Source organism: Vipera berus (genome assembly GCF_964194415.1).
Source record: "Vipera berus genome assembly, chromosome: 4".
In the NCBI taxonomy this organism is placed as follows: domain Eukaryota; kingdom Metazoa; phylum Chordata; class Lepidosauria; order Squamata; family Viperidae; genus Vipera; species Vipera berus.
Window position 1 is genome coordinate 108,805,492 of NC_138206.1, and position 16,134 is coordinate 108,821,625.

General features: G+C 37.0%; 1 protein-coding gene across 6 annotated transcripts in view; it reads left to right on the forward strand.

The window, feature by feature from the left end:
• The window catches only part of RBM26 (RNA binding motif protein 26), a 53,131-nt gene extending 39,114 nt beyond the window's left edge, over positions 1 to 14,017 (forward strand). Inside the window, exons 19-25 of one of the 6 annotated variants that reach the window (XM_081326839.1) lie at positions 1,210 to 1,419; positions 2,166 to 2,252; positions 5,675 to 5,788; positions 10,833 to 11,951; positions 12,479 to 12,628; positions 12,723 to 12,809; positions 13,511 to 14,017. In XM_081326839.1, the coding sequence (XP_081182965.1) occupies positions 1,210 to 1,419; positions 2,166 to 2,252; positions 5,675 to 5,788; positions 10,833 to 10,922 (501 nt within the window). In that variant the 3' untranslated portion in view covers positions 10,923 to 11,951; positions 12,479 to 12,628; positions 12,723 to 12,809; positions 13,511 to 14,017. Of the gene's footprint in view, positions 1 to 1,209; positions 1,420 to 2,165; positions 2,253 to 4,504; positions 4,623 to 5,674; positions 5,789 to 10,832; positions 12,448 to 12,478; positions 12,629 to 12,722; positions 12,810 to 13,510 lie in introns of those variants that run through there. The other 5 variants (XM_081326838.1, XM_081326840.1, XM_081326842.1 and 2 more) reach the window with 5 other exon arrangements.
• The last annotated feature ends 2,117 nt before the right edge of the window (positions 14,018 to 16,134 follow it).

The following is a 16,134-nucleotide window of genomic DNA, read 5'->3' on the forward strand; positions in this document are numbered from 1 at the left end:
AACATGATTTTCATGCAGGACAATGCTCCATCACACGCGTCCAAGTACTCCACAGCGTGGCTGGCAAGAAAGGGTATAAAAGAAGGAAATCTAATGACATGGCCTCCTTGTTCACCTGATCTGAACCCCATTGAGAACCTGTGGTCCATCATCAAATGTGAGATTTACAAGGAGGGAAAACAGTACACCTCTCTGAACAGTGTCTGGGAGGCTGTGGTTGCTGCTGCACGCAATGTTGATGGTGAACAGATCAAAACACTGACAGAATCCATGGATGGCAGGCTTTTGAGTGTCCTTGCAAAGAAAGGTGGCTATATTGGTCACTGATTTGTTTTTGTTATGTTTTTGAATGTCAGAAATGTATATTTGTGAATGTTGAGATGTTATATTGGTTTCACTGGTAAAAATAAATAATTGAAATGGGTATATATTTGTTTTTTGTTAAGTTGCCTAATAATTATGCACAGTAATAGTCACCTGCACACACAGATATCCCCCTAAAATAGCTATAACTAAAAACAAACTAAAAACTACTTCCAAAAATATTCAGCTTTGATATTAATGAGTTTTTTGGGTTCATTGAGAACATGGTTGTTGTTCAATAATAAAATTAATCCTCAAAAATACAACTTGCCTAATAATTCTGCACTCCCTGTATATATATATATATATATATATATATATATATATATATATATATATATATATATATATATATATATATATATATATATATATATATATATATATATATATATATATATATATATATATATATATATATATATATATATATATATATTGGGCACGCGTATTTTGAATACGTTTGCTTTAGTTTCATTTTCTTTTAAGAAAACTTACGTCATCATCAAGGAACAAAACTATTCATAACAAAGCGTAGATTTGAATCCTCTTTTTCCTCCAGGGTGGCATAATTAGCATTTAATTTTTCTCACATCAAGAAACCCCTGGGAAAGTTCAGCTGAGAGGGCACGCGTGACCTAAAGTCACCCAGTGAACGGAGTGACTTTAACTGCTTTAATTTCAAGACACCAGCTTTGCGGCATCTTTCTGTAAGAACAATTCAAGTGCTATATGCGTCGTGACAAATTATGTTAATGCAGAGCGTTGTTCTAAAGCTGAAAATGCAGATAGAGCACATGTTGCACTTGGGTCTCTATGAACCTTTTTTATTATTATTATCGCCAGGCAGCCAAGCGAGGAATTCTTTCCACGGGCCGTGGGAGAGGGATGCACACACGAGGCCGAGGTGTATCTCGTGGGAGAGGGAGGGGAGTTCGAAGCCGGGGCCGTGGAAGAGGCCTTTCTGTTCACGCTGTGGTGGATCATCGTCCTCGGGCCCTTGAAATCTCAGCTTTTACGGAGAATGACAGGGAAGATCTCCTCCCTCATTTTGCGGTATGTACCTGTCTGATTGTTCTGATAATTTTAATTTGTCTGGGTTGGTTTGTGTGGGTGGGGAGGTGTCGTCTTACCTCTCTTGACATTTTCATTCTGACTGATGAAATACTCAGGCCAAGTTAAAATCGGTTGAACTTCTTCAGGTGTTCCTTAGATTAGACAAGTGTCGCAGTATTTTCCTGCAGGTGTGGAAAAAGCGCAGGACAGGATAGAAATTGGCAGGTTTGCACGGTGGTCAACAGTGAAGGAAGGGGTGAAAATAAGGAAACACCTGGGTTATTGATTTGTAGTAAAGGAGATTGGATTGGACCAGATTCGTACTCCATGATATAAAAGTCTGTGGCTTTGATACATACATCATGACATCATAAATCTGAGAAGTGGACCTTGCATCATGCTTGTTTGATCATTCTGATAAAAGAGGGCATGTATACGTTAGGGTTGAACTTTTGGTGCTCTCTGAGCTTGGTAGCTTGCTTTCAGAAATTTCATTACCCAAATAGGTAGATAATGAACATCAGATAATGTTACCTTGTCAGGTTTTTTTTTTTAACATGCTTAAACTTCTCCGATATTCAGTTTCCTTTTAGACCGTTTTAATACTTTTTTAAAGCACAGTTCTACAGTTGTTTTATATTTGGAATCATTGTCAGCGCAAACTGTTAAACTGTATCTAAATGCTGCTTAAAGTTAGCAGGGAATAAATATGTTGCCTAGATGAGAATTTTTTTCCTCTTTAAAAGCAATATGGTGAAATTGAAGACTGCCAGATAGACGATTCTTCTCTCCATGCAGTGATTACTTTCAAGACACGAGCAGAAGCAGAAGCAGTAAGTATTATACCCTTTCCCCCCCCTTATATTTATATTTGAAAGTAAAGTATTTTCAAATGTCCTGTCTTTGGAGCATTGCAATCTCCCAAAATCTTATTAACTCCTATCCTTTTCAGTTTTAGGACAGTTATTAAAACTTTTCAAGAGAGTTCTGCAAATATATCTGCTTTGTGTCAATTATCATGGGTGTTTTATACTAAGCGCGGGAGGGAGGGATAAAATGAAGTAAAGTCTTCATTTCGGGCAGTTGTACTTGCAATATTAGTTCTAGTGAATATTATTCTAGCTGAAATTATTTAATTAAATGCAATAAATTAAATAACACAGTATTTCTGTGAAACAACCTCAGAGTTTGCATCACAATCTTGAGATACCAGAAAAGAGGTATAATGAATGTTGGCTAAGAATATTTTCTGAATATATTTCTAGCATTCATTTAGCTGTTTCCTGGAGCAGTGGCAGAGGGAAACAACCTCTCTGAAGAATACCTTTTCTTTTTCCTTTTATTTTAATTGAAAATCAAGAATCAGGAGTGTTCAATATGAAACTTAATAATTCTAGGTCAACTTATGTCAGATAATCTTTGTTGTATTCTTCACCATTTGTGAATATTCTAAAATTAGAATGTATTAAAATGTTATTGATTTTAATTGTCTTTAATTACTTATCTTCCAAAAATTAAAGATACTTTGGGGAAAAAAATTCAACTTGGAAAGATTTGTGCCCTAAAGTTGGAGCTATAAAAGCACGGCATAAGTTCATATGAATTTAATAATTTTTTTACTAGTGCCAAATCACAGTTTGCTCAAATGTTGAACGTGTGCAAATTTGTTATGCCACAGATATAATCCTGTAGACACGATTAAAAATGAAGGATAATATGTATAAATACAGTATATACAATTCTACTTGTCAGTATATACAGACTCTACTTGTCAATAAACTGAATACTGTACAGTATATTTTTTGAAAATATAATTTGAAGGTAAAGTAAAATCTTGCACCTAGACACGAAAAACCAGATGAATAGGTATAAGATAAGCAGCACCTGGTGCAACAGTATTACCTATGAGAGATCTAGCTGCTCTGGTGGACCATTGCTTAAATATGAATTAGCAGTGTGCTGCAACTGCCAACACAGTCCTGGGCTGCATCAGCAGAGCGATACTATCAAGATCAAGTGAAGTTGTAGTACCACAGTATACCGCACTAGTGAGGCCAAGTTTGGAATATTCTCTCCATTTCCATGATGCCAAAAAGGTGCTGAGGCCCTAGAAAATGTGCAGAGAAGAGCAACGAAAATTGTAAGGAGTCTAGAGCAGAGGTGTCAAACTCAATTTCATTGAGGGCCGCATCAGCATTGCGGTTGCCCTCAGGGGGCTGGGTGGGTGTGGCCTGGGTGGACGTGGCCTACTGGGTGGGTGTGGCTAAAGTGCATATGGCCTACTGGGTGGGCATGGCCAGCTCTACATCGTTCGCATCAAGGGGGCCTATGGGGGCCTGGGCAGGAGTGGGACAGATCTGAGGGTCTCTGGCAGGAGGAGGGTCTCTGGGCCAAGGCCAAGGCAGTGGGGGCCGTTCCCTCACTGTTTCCAGTATGGTTTCACGGGCTGCATGAAACCACTTTGCGGGCCGGATCTGGCCCCCGGGCCTTGTGTTTGACATGTCTGGTCTAGAGGGTAAATTGTACGATGAACAGTTAATGGAACCAGGTGTATTTAGCTTAAAGACTCAGAAGACAGTTGATATTACTCTTCCAATACTTAAAAGTGCTGTCACAGGGGAAATGGTGTTGACTTATTCTCCATAGCACCTGAGGGTAGGACAAGAAGCAATGGGTAGATCCAGCTTGGAAATAAGGAATTTCCCGATATTGAGATAACTATTAAGCAGTGGAACTGCTTGTGTCTTGGAATTGTGGATGTTCCATCACTGGAGGTTTTCAAGAAAAGACTGGGCAACTATTTGTCTGGGATTGTGTGAGAATTCCTATCTTGGGAGGTTGGACTAGAAGATTTCCAGGGTTCCTTTCAACCTTATGATTCTAGATTTGAGTCTATGGAAAAACAGATGATAGAAATTCATTTCTCAATAGGTTTCAGCTTCATAAGATTTCTTTGAAGGAACGATAGCGAACATTTTACTGCCTTGAATGAAAAAAAAGAGTTGAATTTTATGATCGCATACTTTTGGGATGATTCCCTAGTCATGAAATGTTACATTTTTATGTTGCTGTAATTTTTTTTCAGAGATTACCATGTTTTTTTAAAAGCTCAAATGTCATATGTACTCAGTCTTTAAAATCCCACTTTGTGATGTTGTGACAAGACCATGTACAAAAAAGCCTCCCGAGTTGCATTTTAATAGGTTTGTGGTATCTTTTAAAATTTATCATAAATTTATATGTACAGATTTAAAATTTATGCCTAGGGACTTTAATATCACACAATTCATGTTCAGATGTCATTGGACATGTAATTGTTTCCACATTTCACATTATGCTGCACTTTCAGATTATGCCATAAATCGTTTTTTGACCATGGCAGTTATTATTTCAGAATGATGCTAACACTGATTTATGCTAGTTCATGTTACTTTAATTTGGAGATACTATTTCCAAAGCAAGCACTTAATGTATCTGATAGTTGAAGGCATGAATATCCCATAGGTTTATTTTTTTTTAACAATTCAGTTACCAGACTTTTGCCGAAAATAGAATGTTTTACTGCAAGATAAATTAGATTCATGAAGCTTATTTTTTATTTATTTATCAACCCATTGTGTTATCAAGATGGCATGTTTTGGATTGCAGTCTTACTGATATTAATAAATATCGATATTTTGGAGAAAAACACAAATAAGGAAATTATTCAGTAACAGTTGGCAGTCTAATATTGTATGATGCAAGTTTGAGAACTTTAATTTGAAGTTCTTTTTTTTTAAATAAATATAGCATTGCAGTATAAGGGAGGGTTGTAAAAATGAAAATACTTTCATATGCTTGATTATAAACGCTGAAATAATTTAATGGAACATTAAACCTATGTTGCATTTAATGAATCTCTGCAATCAGAGACGGGCTTATTTTATTCTATTAAAAGCTCTAGAAATAAAAATCACAAAGTTAGTAGAAGTATGCCAAAGAATTGCATTTGCTCTCGGCTTTTTTTTTTTTACTATTTTTCCTTGGAACAACATCACCCTGTGAGATATAGGGATCTTGATATTTCACTTTGTTTAAAATGCCTTGCTAAATGCAATCCTTTAGGCATATAGGGATATTTGTGAGCTTGTTCCTGCTCACAGTTCATCTGGCCCTTGGTTCTCTTCCCTTTGTGAATTCTGCACTTGATTATAGCAGGCAGTTGATTATAGCAGGCATACGTATTTTTTCCCCCTAAAAATATTTTTGCCTCTAGGCCGCTATCCATGGATCTCGATTTAAAGGGCAAGACCTGAAGTTGGCATGGAACAAGCCAGTAACAAACATGTCAGCCGTGGAAACAGAAGAGACTGAGCCAGATGAAGAAGAAGTAAGTGTACAAGAAGATGAAGGAGAGTGAACTTTTATCACTTTGTTTGTCCTGGGACAGCCTACCTCTTTTCTCAATTATATATGTTTGGGGAAGGCATACCGCTGATTAAGAGAGGCACTCACCATTTGACATTTCAGAATGCAGGATCTCTCAAAGGAAATACTATCTTGATAACAGATAGACTAACTAAACGATGAAAACATGGCGTTATACAGGTAGCGCTCGACATATAAGACCACAGTTTGGGCTGGAATTTCCATCACTAAGGGATGCTATCGTAAGGTGTGATGTCACGTGACCATATCACTTAGAGACCGCAATCCCAAGCAGTCTCCAGGGCCGTTGTAACTCCAGACACTTGTTTTCAGAAATGATTGATAACAGAACAAAAAGAAAGTCTCTGAAGTTCATGGTGTTTGTCTTTGTATAATGTGAACATACTTTTTTTAAATTGTGGTACGACCTTGCTGCTAGAATTGTTCATGGTGGTGTGTGCATAGCATCAATAATTAAATCTCTGTCCTGCATATTCTTATGCTATGCATATATACATTGTTATACACTGTTGTTAAGTGGGACATTTGTTAAGTGAGTTTTGCCCCATTTTACGACCTTTCTCGCCACAGTTGTTAAGTGAATCCCTGCAGTTGATAAGTTAGTAACCTGGTTGTTAAGTGAATCTGGCTCTCCCATTGATTCTGCTTGTAAAGAAAGTCACAAAAGGTGATCACATGACTCCGGACATTGCAACAGTCATAAGTATGAAACAATTGACAAGCATCCAAATATTGATTGCATGACCACGGGTATGCTACAAAGGTCGTAACTCTGAAAAATGGTCCTAAGTAACATTTTTCAGTACCGTTGTAACTTTGAACAGTCATTAAACAAACTGTCATAAGTCGAAGACTACCTGCCTTGGTTCCTTACAGTCTTGTTAACAAGTTGTGTGAAAATAGTATTTTTTCTTCTCTTCAATAAATTCACATAATAGATTTCCAATCAAAGTTTCTTCAAGCATTTAGCATGATTTTATTGCAAGCTTTTACAAAGGTAAACATTCACCCCTACTGCTAATAAAGATACATATGAGCATTAAAATATATGTAAAGTCAGATCCTAGAAACATCAGTTGTAAGGTAAATTATGAGTGCAGAAATTAGACTGACTTCACCATAAATTTTATCAGAGTTGCTGTTCCATTGTCAGGTCATTTATTTTATTATTTATGGTCTTAATCTCTGGCCTGTGTATAAGCACCTTCTAAAAGATACATATTTCATCTCTGGGAAATTACTTTTGTAATTTTTTTTCTTTAAAATGAACCATTTCCGATCTAGAGTATTTAATATGAATTGCAGAAAATCTACATGTATTTATTTAAATATTTTTCTAAATTTTATTTTTTTGTGGTACAGGACATTTTGATGCATTAATATACCATACAAAATGCAGTTTTCAGTCAATTTAGGTTTTTGTCTGCCTTTGCCATAGAGCAGGGCTTTTCAACCTTTTCACCCATTGTACCACTTTTAGGTTATGGCAACATCCGAGTACCACCAGTCGCCTAGCAATGTGTCAAAAAGGGGGGGGAGGGAAGTGATAAAAGTACAGGTAGTCCTTGACTTACAATAGTTCACTTAGTGACTGTTTGAAGTTACAACGGCACTGAATAATGTGCCCCCCAAGCCACAGCCGAGCAAGACACTGCCTGCCCACCCGGCGGCGCTCTTCCTTCTGTCTGAGGTTTTCATTGTAAGCATTTCTGTTGAGGATTGGCAGCGGGGTTGGGGGGTGTTTGGCTTTTATTCCCTCGTCTGCTGGGTGGTTGCAGCAGGTTTTGGTCACTTCACATGACCCTGGGACACTGTGAAAATCATAAATATGAATCAGTTGCCAAGCATCTGAATGTAAATCACAAGACCCTGGAGATGCTGCAACATTCCGGCTGATCGGTGCTTCTGGGCTCAGAAGCGCCAGGAGCAGTGCCGAGCTCCAGCTGGAGCCTGGTGCTGATCTTGGCACTTCCACGGAGCCCTGACAGCCCTGCAGCTCCAGCCATCTTTCGCTCGAGCTTGTGCAGTGCTGCCACCGGTTCAGCTCATTCCCCTCCCCTGCTACCATTTTTCTAGGATGGTTGCATACCACTGGCCAGGTGCCAATGTACGACAGGTGGTACCCGCACCACTGGTTGAAAAGCCCTGCCATAGAGCAAGGGTGTCAAACTGCCGGCCCACGGGCCAATTGCATCAAGCTCCGGCAATGCAAAAAAAGTTGCTATACGTCGCGACATGTCGCGTGACGCGGCGAGCTTGCCATCCGTGCCATAGAATGTGAATTTATTTTCATAGATCAGTCTTTGTATCTCAAACATATAGTAATGAAACAAAGAGATTGTTAGGCAGCATGACTTTCAAAGATACGCAGCAATGTGAATATGAGGATATAAATGTGGGGAATTGTTTTCCCACATTTCTCATTCATGTTTCCATATACCACACTTGGAAATGAATGAACCTTTATTGTCAAAGTACAACCATGTATACATTGAGATTGGCTGAGCCTCCCTTCGTGCGCCCACCTCCAACTTACAGTGACACAAACCCTCCATCTTATTACACCCTGTGAGCTAATTGCACAACGCACCGGCCTCGCTAGTTAATTATGCATAAAGTTTATAAAATTATTTCCCATTCAAAAGCCTGACAGCCCATGGATAAAAGCTATTCTTCAGCCTGTTGGTACGGCTGGCTATACTCCTATATCTCCTACCCGATGGTAGGAGAGTAAAGAGATACCGTCCAGGGTGCGAATCATCCCTGAGAATTTTCCTCACTCTTCCAAGGCAGCGAGCCCTGGCGATGTCATCCAGTGGTGTCAGGGGACAGCCCACAATGTCTTGTGCTGTGCTCACCCCCCTCTGTAATACTTTCCCATCTGCGGCTGTCAGACCAGCATACCAAACCACAATACCATATGAGAGGATGCTCTCTACAGTAGACCGGTAAAAAAGGGTCATTAGCCGTTGTTCTACCCTGTTCTTCCACAAGACCCTGAGAAAGTGAAGTCTCTGTTGGGCCTTTCTGGCCACCTAGGTTGTATAGTCCCCATGATACAAAAAAGAGATTCTAGACATGGTGCAGAGAGGAGCAGCAAAGATGATTAGGGGACTGGAGGCTAAAACATACAAAGAACGATTGTAGGAACTGGGTATGACTAGTCTAAGGAAGAGGAGAACTAGAGTGACATGATAGAAACTTATCAAGGAGACATCAAAGAGCTAAGCAGAAATTTCCTAACAGTGAGGATAATTAACCAGTGGAATGGCTCCAGAAGTTATGGTGTTCCACCACGAGGTTTTTAAGAGATTTTACTATTCCATTTGTCTGGAATAGTATTGGGTCTTCTGTTTAAGCAGAGGGTTGGAGTAGAAGACCTTCAAGTTCCCATCCAAATCTGTTAATTCTGTATTCTAAAAAGAAAAAAAAGTAGTCTTAGGAATGCTATATTGATTTATGCTACAGATAAATAAACACAGGTGAGACCTCATGGAATTTAAATAATTTAGTTCTATAACCAAGTTTCGTTCTTTGGTGCACCATACAGAAGAAATTGGAAGTTTTAATCCCTTATCCAACTATGATTTCTTACATACTAAGTTGGAATTATGATAAATATTAACTGGGTTTTCTGAACAAGCCAGGATTGCTAACATGTTTGAAGTAAATTATAGACACATGATGGTTAATAGAGCCATTGTCTATGCTTATAGACAGTGCTGGGATTTAAGGCAGGCTTTATTTATGCATTTTGCTTCCTTAACAGAAATCTAAATGTATCTAACCATTTTGCTAAACAACCCATAAATAAACCCTGGGTTGTTTACTAGTCATTTAAATGACCTTCGTTCATTCTGCCGGGACCTGAAGACCTGGCTCTTTGAGCTTTCCGGCCAGGACTGAGAATTTTAATTTTAATTTTATTTTAATTGGGTTTTAATTGGAGTTTAACAGGGGTTTTATACTTTATTCAAGGACTAAATTTAATTATTTTAATTGTTCTTAACTTTTGTAATTTGTATTGTTATTTTAAATACCTTGTGAACCGTCCTGAGTCCTACGGGAGAAGGGTGGTATATAAGTCCAATAAACATAAACATAAACATAAAACATCAGGTCATGATTTACATACAGGTAAAGACCTGGGATTTACTAACTAAAGCTACAGGTAAGGCTGTAGGTAGAATAGTCTTGAAGCTTTACATCTGCTTCTGCATATTTTGCCTGATGTGCCCTTCTATTTTGCATCATATTTTAGATAGCAAATGTTTGCCTGCGAAAACCTAAATAATTTGGTGATTTGGGTAAATTAAGTGCTAGAAACTGAATTTTTCTTCACATTTCATCATTGCACTTACACCAGCATAAGGGCGTGACAGAAATAATTAAACTCCCACCAAATATTCTTTGATTTCCCAAAGATCCTTTTTCAGTTTGGTATGTTTATATTGAATGAAGTAAATACAGGTAGCCCTTGACGTGCAAGCACATTTGAGCCCAAAGTTTGCATTGCTAAGCGAGACAGTTGTTAAATGAGTTTTGCCCCATTTTACAACCTTTCTTGTCACCGCTGTTAAGTGAATCACTCTAGTTGTTAAGTTAGTTAACACGGTTGTTAATTGCATCTGACTTCCCCATAGACCTTGCTTGTCAGAAGACCCCAGGACACTGCAACCGTCACAAATATGAGTCAGTTGCCAAGTGTCTGAATTTTGAACATGTGACCCTGGGGATGCTGCAACAGTTATAAGTGGAAAATGGCCATAAATGTGAAAAATGGTCATAAGTCATTTTTTCAGTGTAACTTCGAACAGTCACTTAATGGACTGTTATAAGTTGATGGCTACCTGTACTAATGATGGATGATGATGTAAAAAAAGAATAGTTGTGTTAGCCAGTCCTCTCGAGGTGCAGATTTGCATGATCTCAGATTCTAATGGATGTATTTCTTCCAGCAGAGTCTTATTAAACATTTCTTTTAGTTTCAGGAAGAGTCCTTGGTAGATGACTCATTGCTTCAAGACGATGATGAAGATGATGATGACAATGAATCTCGTTCGTGGAGAAGATGATTCAACTGATCAGAGACAGCGCTAGAGATTTAGCCTCATTGCATTAACATTTCCTAATGAACTTTTGAATATTTGTACTACAAGACAATGGGATGAAAAGAGATCGATTTCAGATAAGAAAAAAAGCAGCTGATTGATCCTGTATTTTGAGTGATTGATGTTCAAGTTGCATTTACATTTCAGTAAATGATTGCTACAGACATCGTATTAGGAACGTATGCAATGTTTTTATTCTATGGAAACATTACAGAATTCTTTGGATTCTTTGTAATTTAAAATAATTGGTCATACATCAAAGTGACCAAGTGTTGTTATAACATATAGAATATTCTTTGTTTGTTTCATTCCAAGTATGGAATGAACATTTGCATTTAAGATCTTTGTGAATGTTTTCAGAAATGATAGATAACAGTACTAAACTGAAGTCTCTAAAGTTATGTATTCATAATATTGCATAGTAGTATGCTTAGGCTTTACTATGTACTAGCCTTTTGTTGGATTTGTGAACGTATTTTACGTATGAGTTTTAACGATACAGTGTATGACTGCTTTGCATATATATCTCTATCACCTTAAGATGTTAAAAAAAATAAAGAAATGGAATGGTCTTGGAAAAAAAAGAAAAAAGCAATAATGAAATTATACCCATGGCCCATGATAATGGAGGAAAAAAATTAAAAAGATTAAAAAAATGAGACCATTCCAAGTGGCAATCCCAACCCCCCAATCGTCAAGAAAAGAGCTGAATCACTGTCAATTTTTTTCCACTTTATAATGAATAAAACAATATCGAAAACAAGGCATTGAAGCCATATGCTCAGTTTACATATATATATATATATATATGTATATATATACACAGTGTGCTAAAACCTTTGGAAACACACTTTAAACTGCTAAACTGGCAACATAACGTCAGTTGGAGTTCATGCATTGAAGCAAATCTTCCAACGCCCAGGGAATCGAAGAGAACCTTCTCATGTGAAGACTTGAGCTTAAAGATACATAACAAAATGAGTTACAAAACTGGTATGTATTTTATTAGTTATTAATCACTGAGAATAGTTCAAAGAATCCAAATAGAGTTTCCTCTCAAAACGACGTATAGTTTGAAGCTTTTTAGACCAAGTAGCGTAATGTGTCCTAATTCTGTTAAATGCAGGAAGTTGCTTTCCTTTCTTTGATTTGTACTTTATATTATAATGACCCTGATAAGTAACTTGAGAGTTTTTTGTTATTTGGTCTTTTTTTAAAAAAAAAAAACTTTCTACTTCCTGTTTCTTTTTTTAACCTTTTTCCCAGAAGGTGCCAAATTATATAGAGTGAAATACAGGAGTAGGAGGGATTATAGCATTTAATATTGAATTGGACTCTAAAACAGATTATAGAAGTGTGTTGAAAAAAGAAGAACCCTGTTTTTCTGTTGCAATTTCCTCTTTCCTGTAGTCCGGGAACATTTCCTGGTTTACAATAGCACTTTTTCTAACGATCATAAGTAACTCAATTGGAAGGAATAAAATATACTTCCATTAATTTCCTTAAATTATTTTACCTAGATTCCAATCCACCAAATGTTTTCCTAGAATAGTATGTTGTATATCCAGAGATGAGAATTTCAAAGTGCTGAAGCTAAACATGTACAGGTCTGAACATTGATTTGACGAGAGATGTAAGAATCTTGCCTCTGCCTCTGCTTTTTTAAAAAAGTTGGCTCATAATTAATAACTAATTACAAAAACGTATTTCATAGAATACATTGACTATTTCATTACAAGAGAATGTATTTCTGTTTTCTTTTAGGCAAAAGAAAAAAATGACGCCATGTAATCTTCAGTATTTCAAGATTTACAGTGCAGACTGAAATACAGTACACCATTCTTAATAGAAGTAGGTTCTAGAATCTCTTAATTGATTTTTAATGGAATTTGATCCATAGATTGCCGATAACTAAGGTGTTAATAGGGACGTGGTGGCTCAGTGGGTTAGGAGGCAGAGCTTGTTGATCAGAAGGTCGGCAGTTTGGCGGGTTGAAACCCGAGTGCCGCATAACAGAGTGAGTGCCTGTTACTCGTCCCAGCTTCTGCCAACCTAGCAGTTCGAAAGCACGTAAAAATGCAAGTAGAAAAATAGGGACCACTACGGTGGGAAGGTAACAGCATTCCGTGCGCCTTTGTCGTCTAGTCATGCTGGCCACATGACCACGGAGACGTCCTTGGACAAATGCTCTTCGGCTATGAAACGGAGATGAGCACCGGCCCCTAGAGTTGGAAATGACTAGCACGCATGTGCGGGGGAACCTTTACCTTTACTAAGGTGTTAATATTGTTACACAGTTGAGTAGATTCTGAGTTACCTCTCAGAAAGTGTCTCATTCTGTCAAGAGATTAATTTGATCACTGTAAGAGATATATGGTCTCTATGGAGCAGTGAAAAAAACAACCCCATGATAAATGACTACTTGGATTTGAAATGACCCTATGTTTATTACTTGAAGTTCTGAATGCTTTTAGATGCCATATTTGTTGCCTTTTATTGCAAACAACACTGAAATAAACGAGACAGCAATAAAGGATGTTTTTGTTCTTCAGGTAATTTCAGCATAGAAGTACTAGAAAGATTCAACTGCAAAAATTTCCCACAATTTGAATCCTTCTTCCTAAGCAATGTTGGGAAAATGGTAGTCAATATTACCATGGATAATTTAGGCTGCATTATCTAAGAAATGCTGAACCAAGTAATTTCTTCAACACTGCAAACAATATTTTTAGATTTCTAAACAAATGGATGGCCATCTTAAAGCCTTGCTTCTGGAAAAAAATCTGAATCAAGGTAGGCTTCATTTTTAATCAGGTACGTATAACTGTATATATTTTGTGGGAAAATGGATTATTTTGAAAGAACAGTGGTACTAAGCAATATTTCTTGACTATTTATGTCCCAGGCAAATGTCACATGTTCAGCATTGCCTTGAAAAGAGTATTGTGAGCTCAAGCATCAGAGGTGATTTGTTCATTTCATAATTTCTTTTTGTGAATCGTTGGTTTAGATCCCAATAGAAGTTTCTCATCCCTTTTCCTTCCTTCAGCGCCCTTCTAGAGGACTATTGTCAAAATCATGCAGGAGATTGCAAATTCCTGATAGAAAAGGGAATAGCCTCAAAATCAGATTTAAATCCCAAAGTCGGTTAAAGGTGTTTGCTGAAAGACGTTTCATGATTTTTCAAGATCCTTGAAGACGGGATAGAAAATTTTACTTTTCATGATTTTCTTTCAGTTCAGCCTCTTAGGAACTACTAAACCAAAGAGTGAGTATGAGTAGTGGACGAATCCCCATTTCATAACTCAAAGCTTGCTTTCTTTTTATTGTTTAGCCTTCTGTGATCAATCAGATTGTAGCAGTTCTAGATCCAAACAATGAAAATGTGTAGCGTGATCTCTGCGAAATTAAGTTGACATCTGACTATTTCACATAACCGTCTAATAGGAGACTGCATATGTTAAAAAAAATACTGCTGAGTGGTATCACGGCATTTATAATGCCAGCATTAATTTATATAGGTTTGGATTAACAATTGCAATTGTTTTGAGAGGGAACTTTGATGCAAAAGAGACTTTTCGCTTTGGGGAAAGGATAGGCGGGGTTCTTTTCCCATGATAAATTGCTTGGAATTAATGCTGATTCTTATGTCCTACCAGCTTCTGTTTACTTCAGAGGTTGCACTCTTCACTGCAAAACAAAACAGGGAATCAAGAAAATGGCCACTCCTTCTATTTTTTTGCACAGCAAGCAGTTTCTAAAAGTATTCAAACCATTCAGTATTTTTTTAAAAAAAAAAGTTTAGTTTTTTCACATATTTGAGTATAGAATGTTATAGCATCACAATTACAAATGAGGAAGAAATGCAGTAGAAGCAGAGCCAATAATCTTCAGGTAAGTCTACTGTGCAGAAACAGGTAAGGAGCAACACCTGTAGCTTCTGATATTTATGTGCTAATGCAGATTTAAGCCAGAATTTTTTTTTTAATTTCCCCTAATTTTCTAACAGACCTAGGATTTCTTGATAATCTCCTACCTACTGTATATATTAACCGGATACGACTTCACTTGGCTTTTTCAAGAACATTCAAGATCGGCTTGATTCTGCCACCTGCTATGATGGGCCTATAATGATTTAGGCCTAGTTTATTCCTCAGTATAAATAGATAAATCGGTATGTTGTCTGTGTAGATTGATAGATTGTAAAATTGAGGCCTAACCTTGAATTCTCTAATATGAGCATAAATAATTGGAGTTCCTGAATAGGGTGAAATGAAAGAGTAAGGGAAAGACGACAAAATTCCTTGTCAATATTATCAGTTGACATTAATGTTTGTTAATAATTGTTACTTTCCAAAAGGTCATCATATTATTTATAAAGACTTTTGCTAATATTGTACTCCATTGATACCTTCTATATGGCCAGTTAGCTCTGTTTGATCCCATAACGTTTGTTCTCATTTAGAAAGATGGTTCTCTGGTTGTTTTAAATAGATGCAGTGAAGAGCATGGGGTACATTTCTGAATTTTGGTTTGATGTTTTGCCATAACCTTACAAATGAATAATTCCATAAACTTAAAAAAACTGAGCAGGAAATAAAATAGCTTTATAGAACGTTACTAATGCTTTTTCTTCTGAGGTTCGTGATATCCAAGTTAACATCCAAACGCAAACAAATATGCACCCTTAAAAATAGCAATTGATTAAAAGTTGTGAAACCGGATTGGATTATTTTTTTTGATCCACTTCAGAAATGTTTCCCATACCTCATTAATTGAATCTCTGGTACCCTCATTAACCAAAACTTTGAACTATTTCTGAATGAATGATTATTAGTTGAGGAATAATAGTAATATTAATAACAACAACAGCAGCAGCAGCAACAGTAGTAATAAAAACAGCTCCGAGTCTGATCAACTGATCAGGGCTATGCAATGCTTCATAGTTTGAGGAAGAAAATGATTGTTGAGATTAATTTATTTTTAAATTGGAGGAAGAAAGATCCTTCAGATATACACATGCAGACAAAAATAAAGTGATACACATCTCTCTCATTTTGAATCGAGATTTCTGATCCATCTTTAAAGAGATGAGAAAGACATGATTAATCAAGTTCAGTTATAGTTTATTAGAAAAGGTGTTAGCAGTTTGCTTTTTTTCTTTTGAATCTTGGAC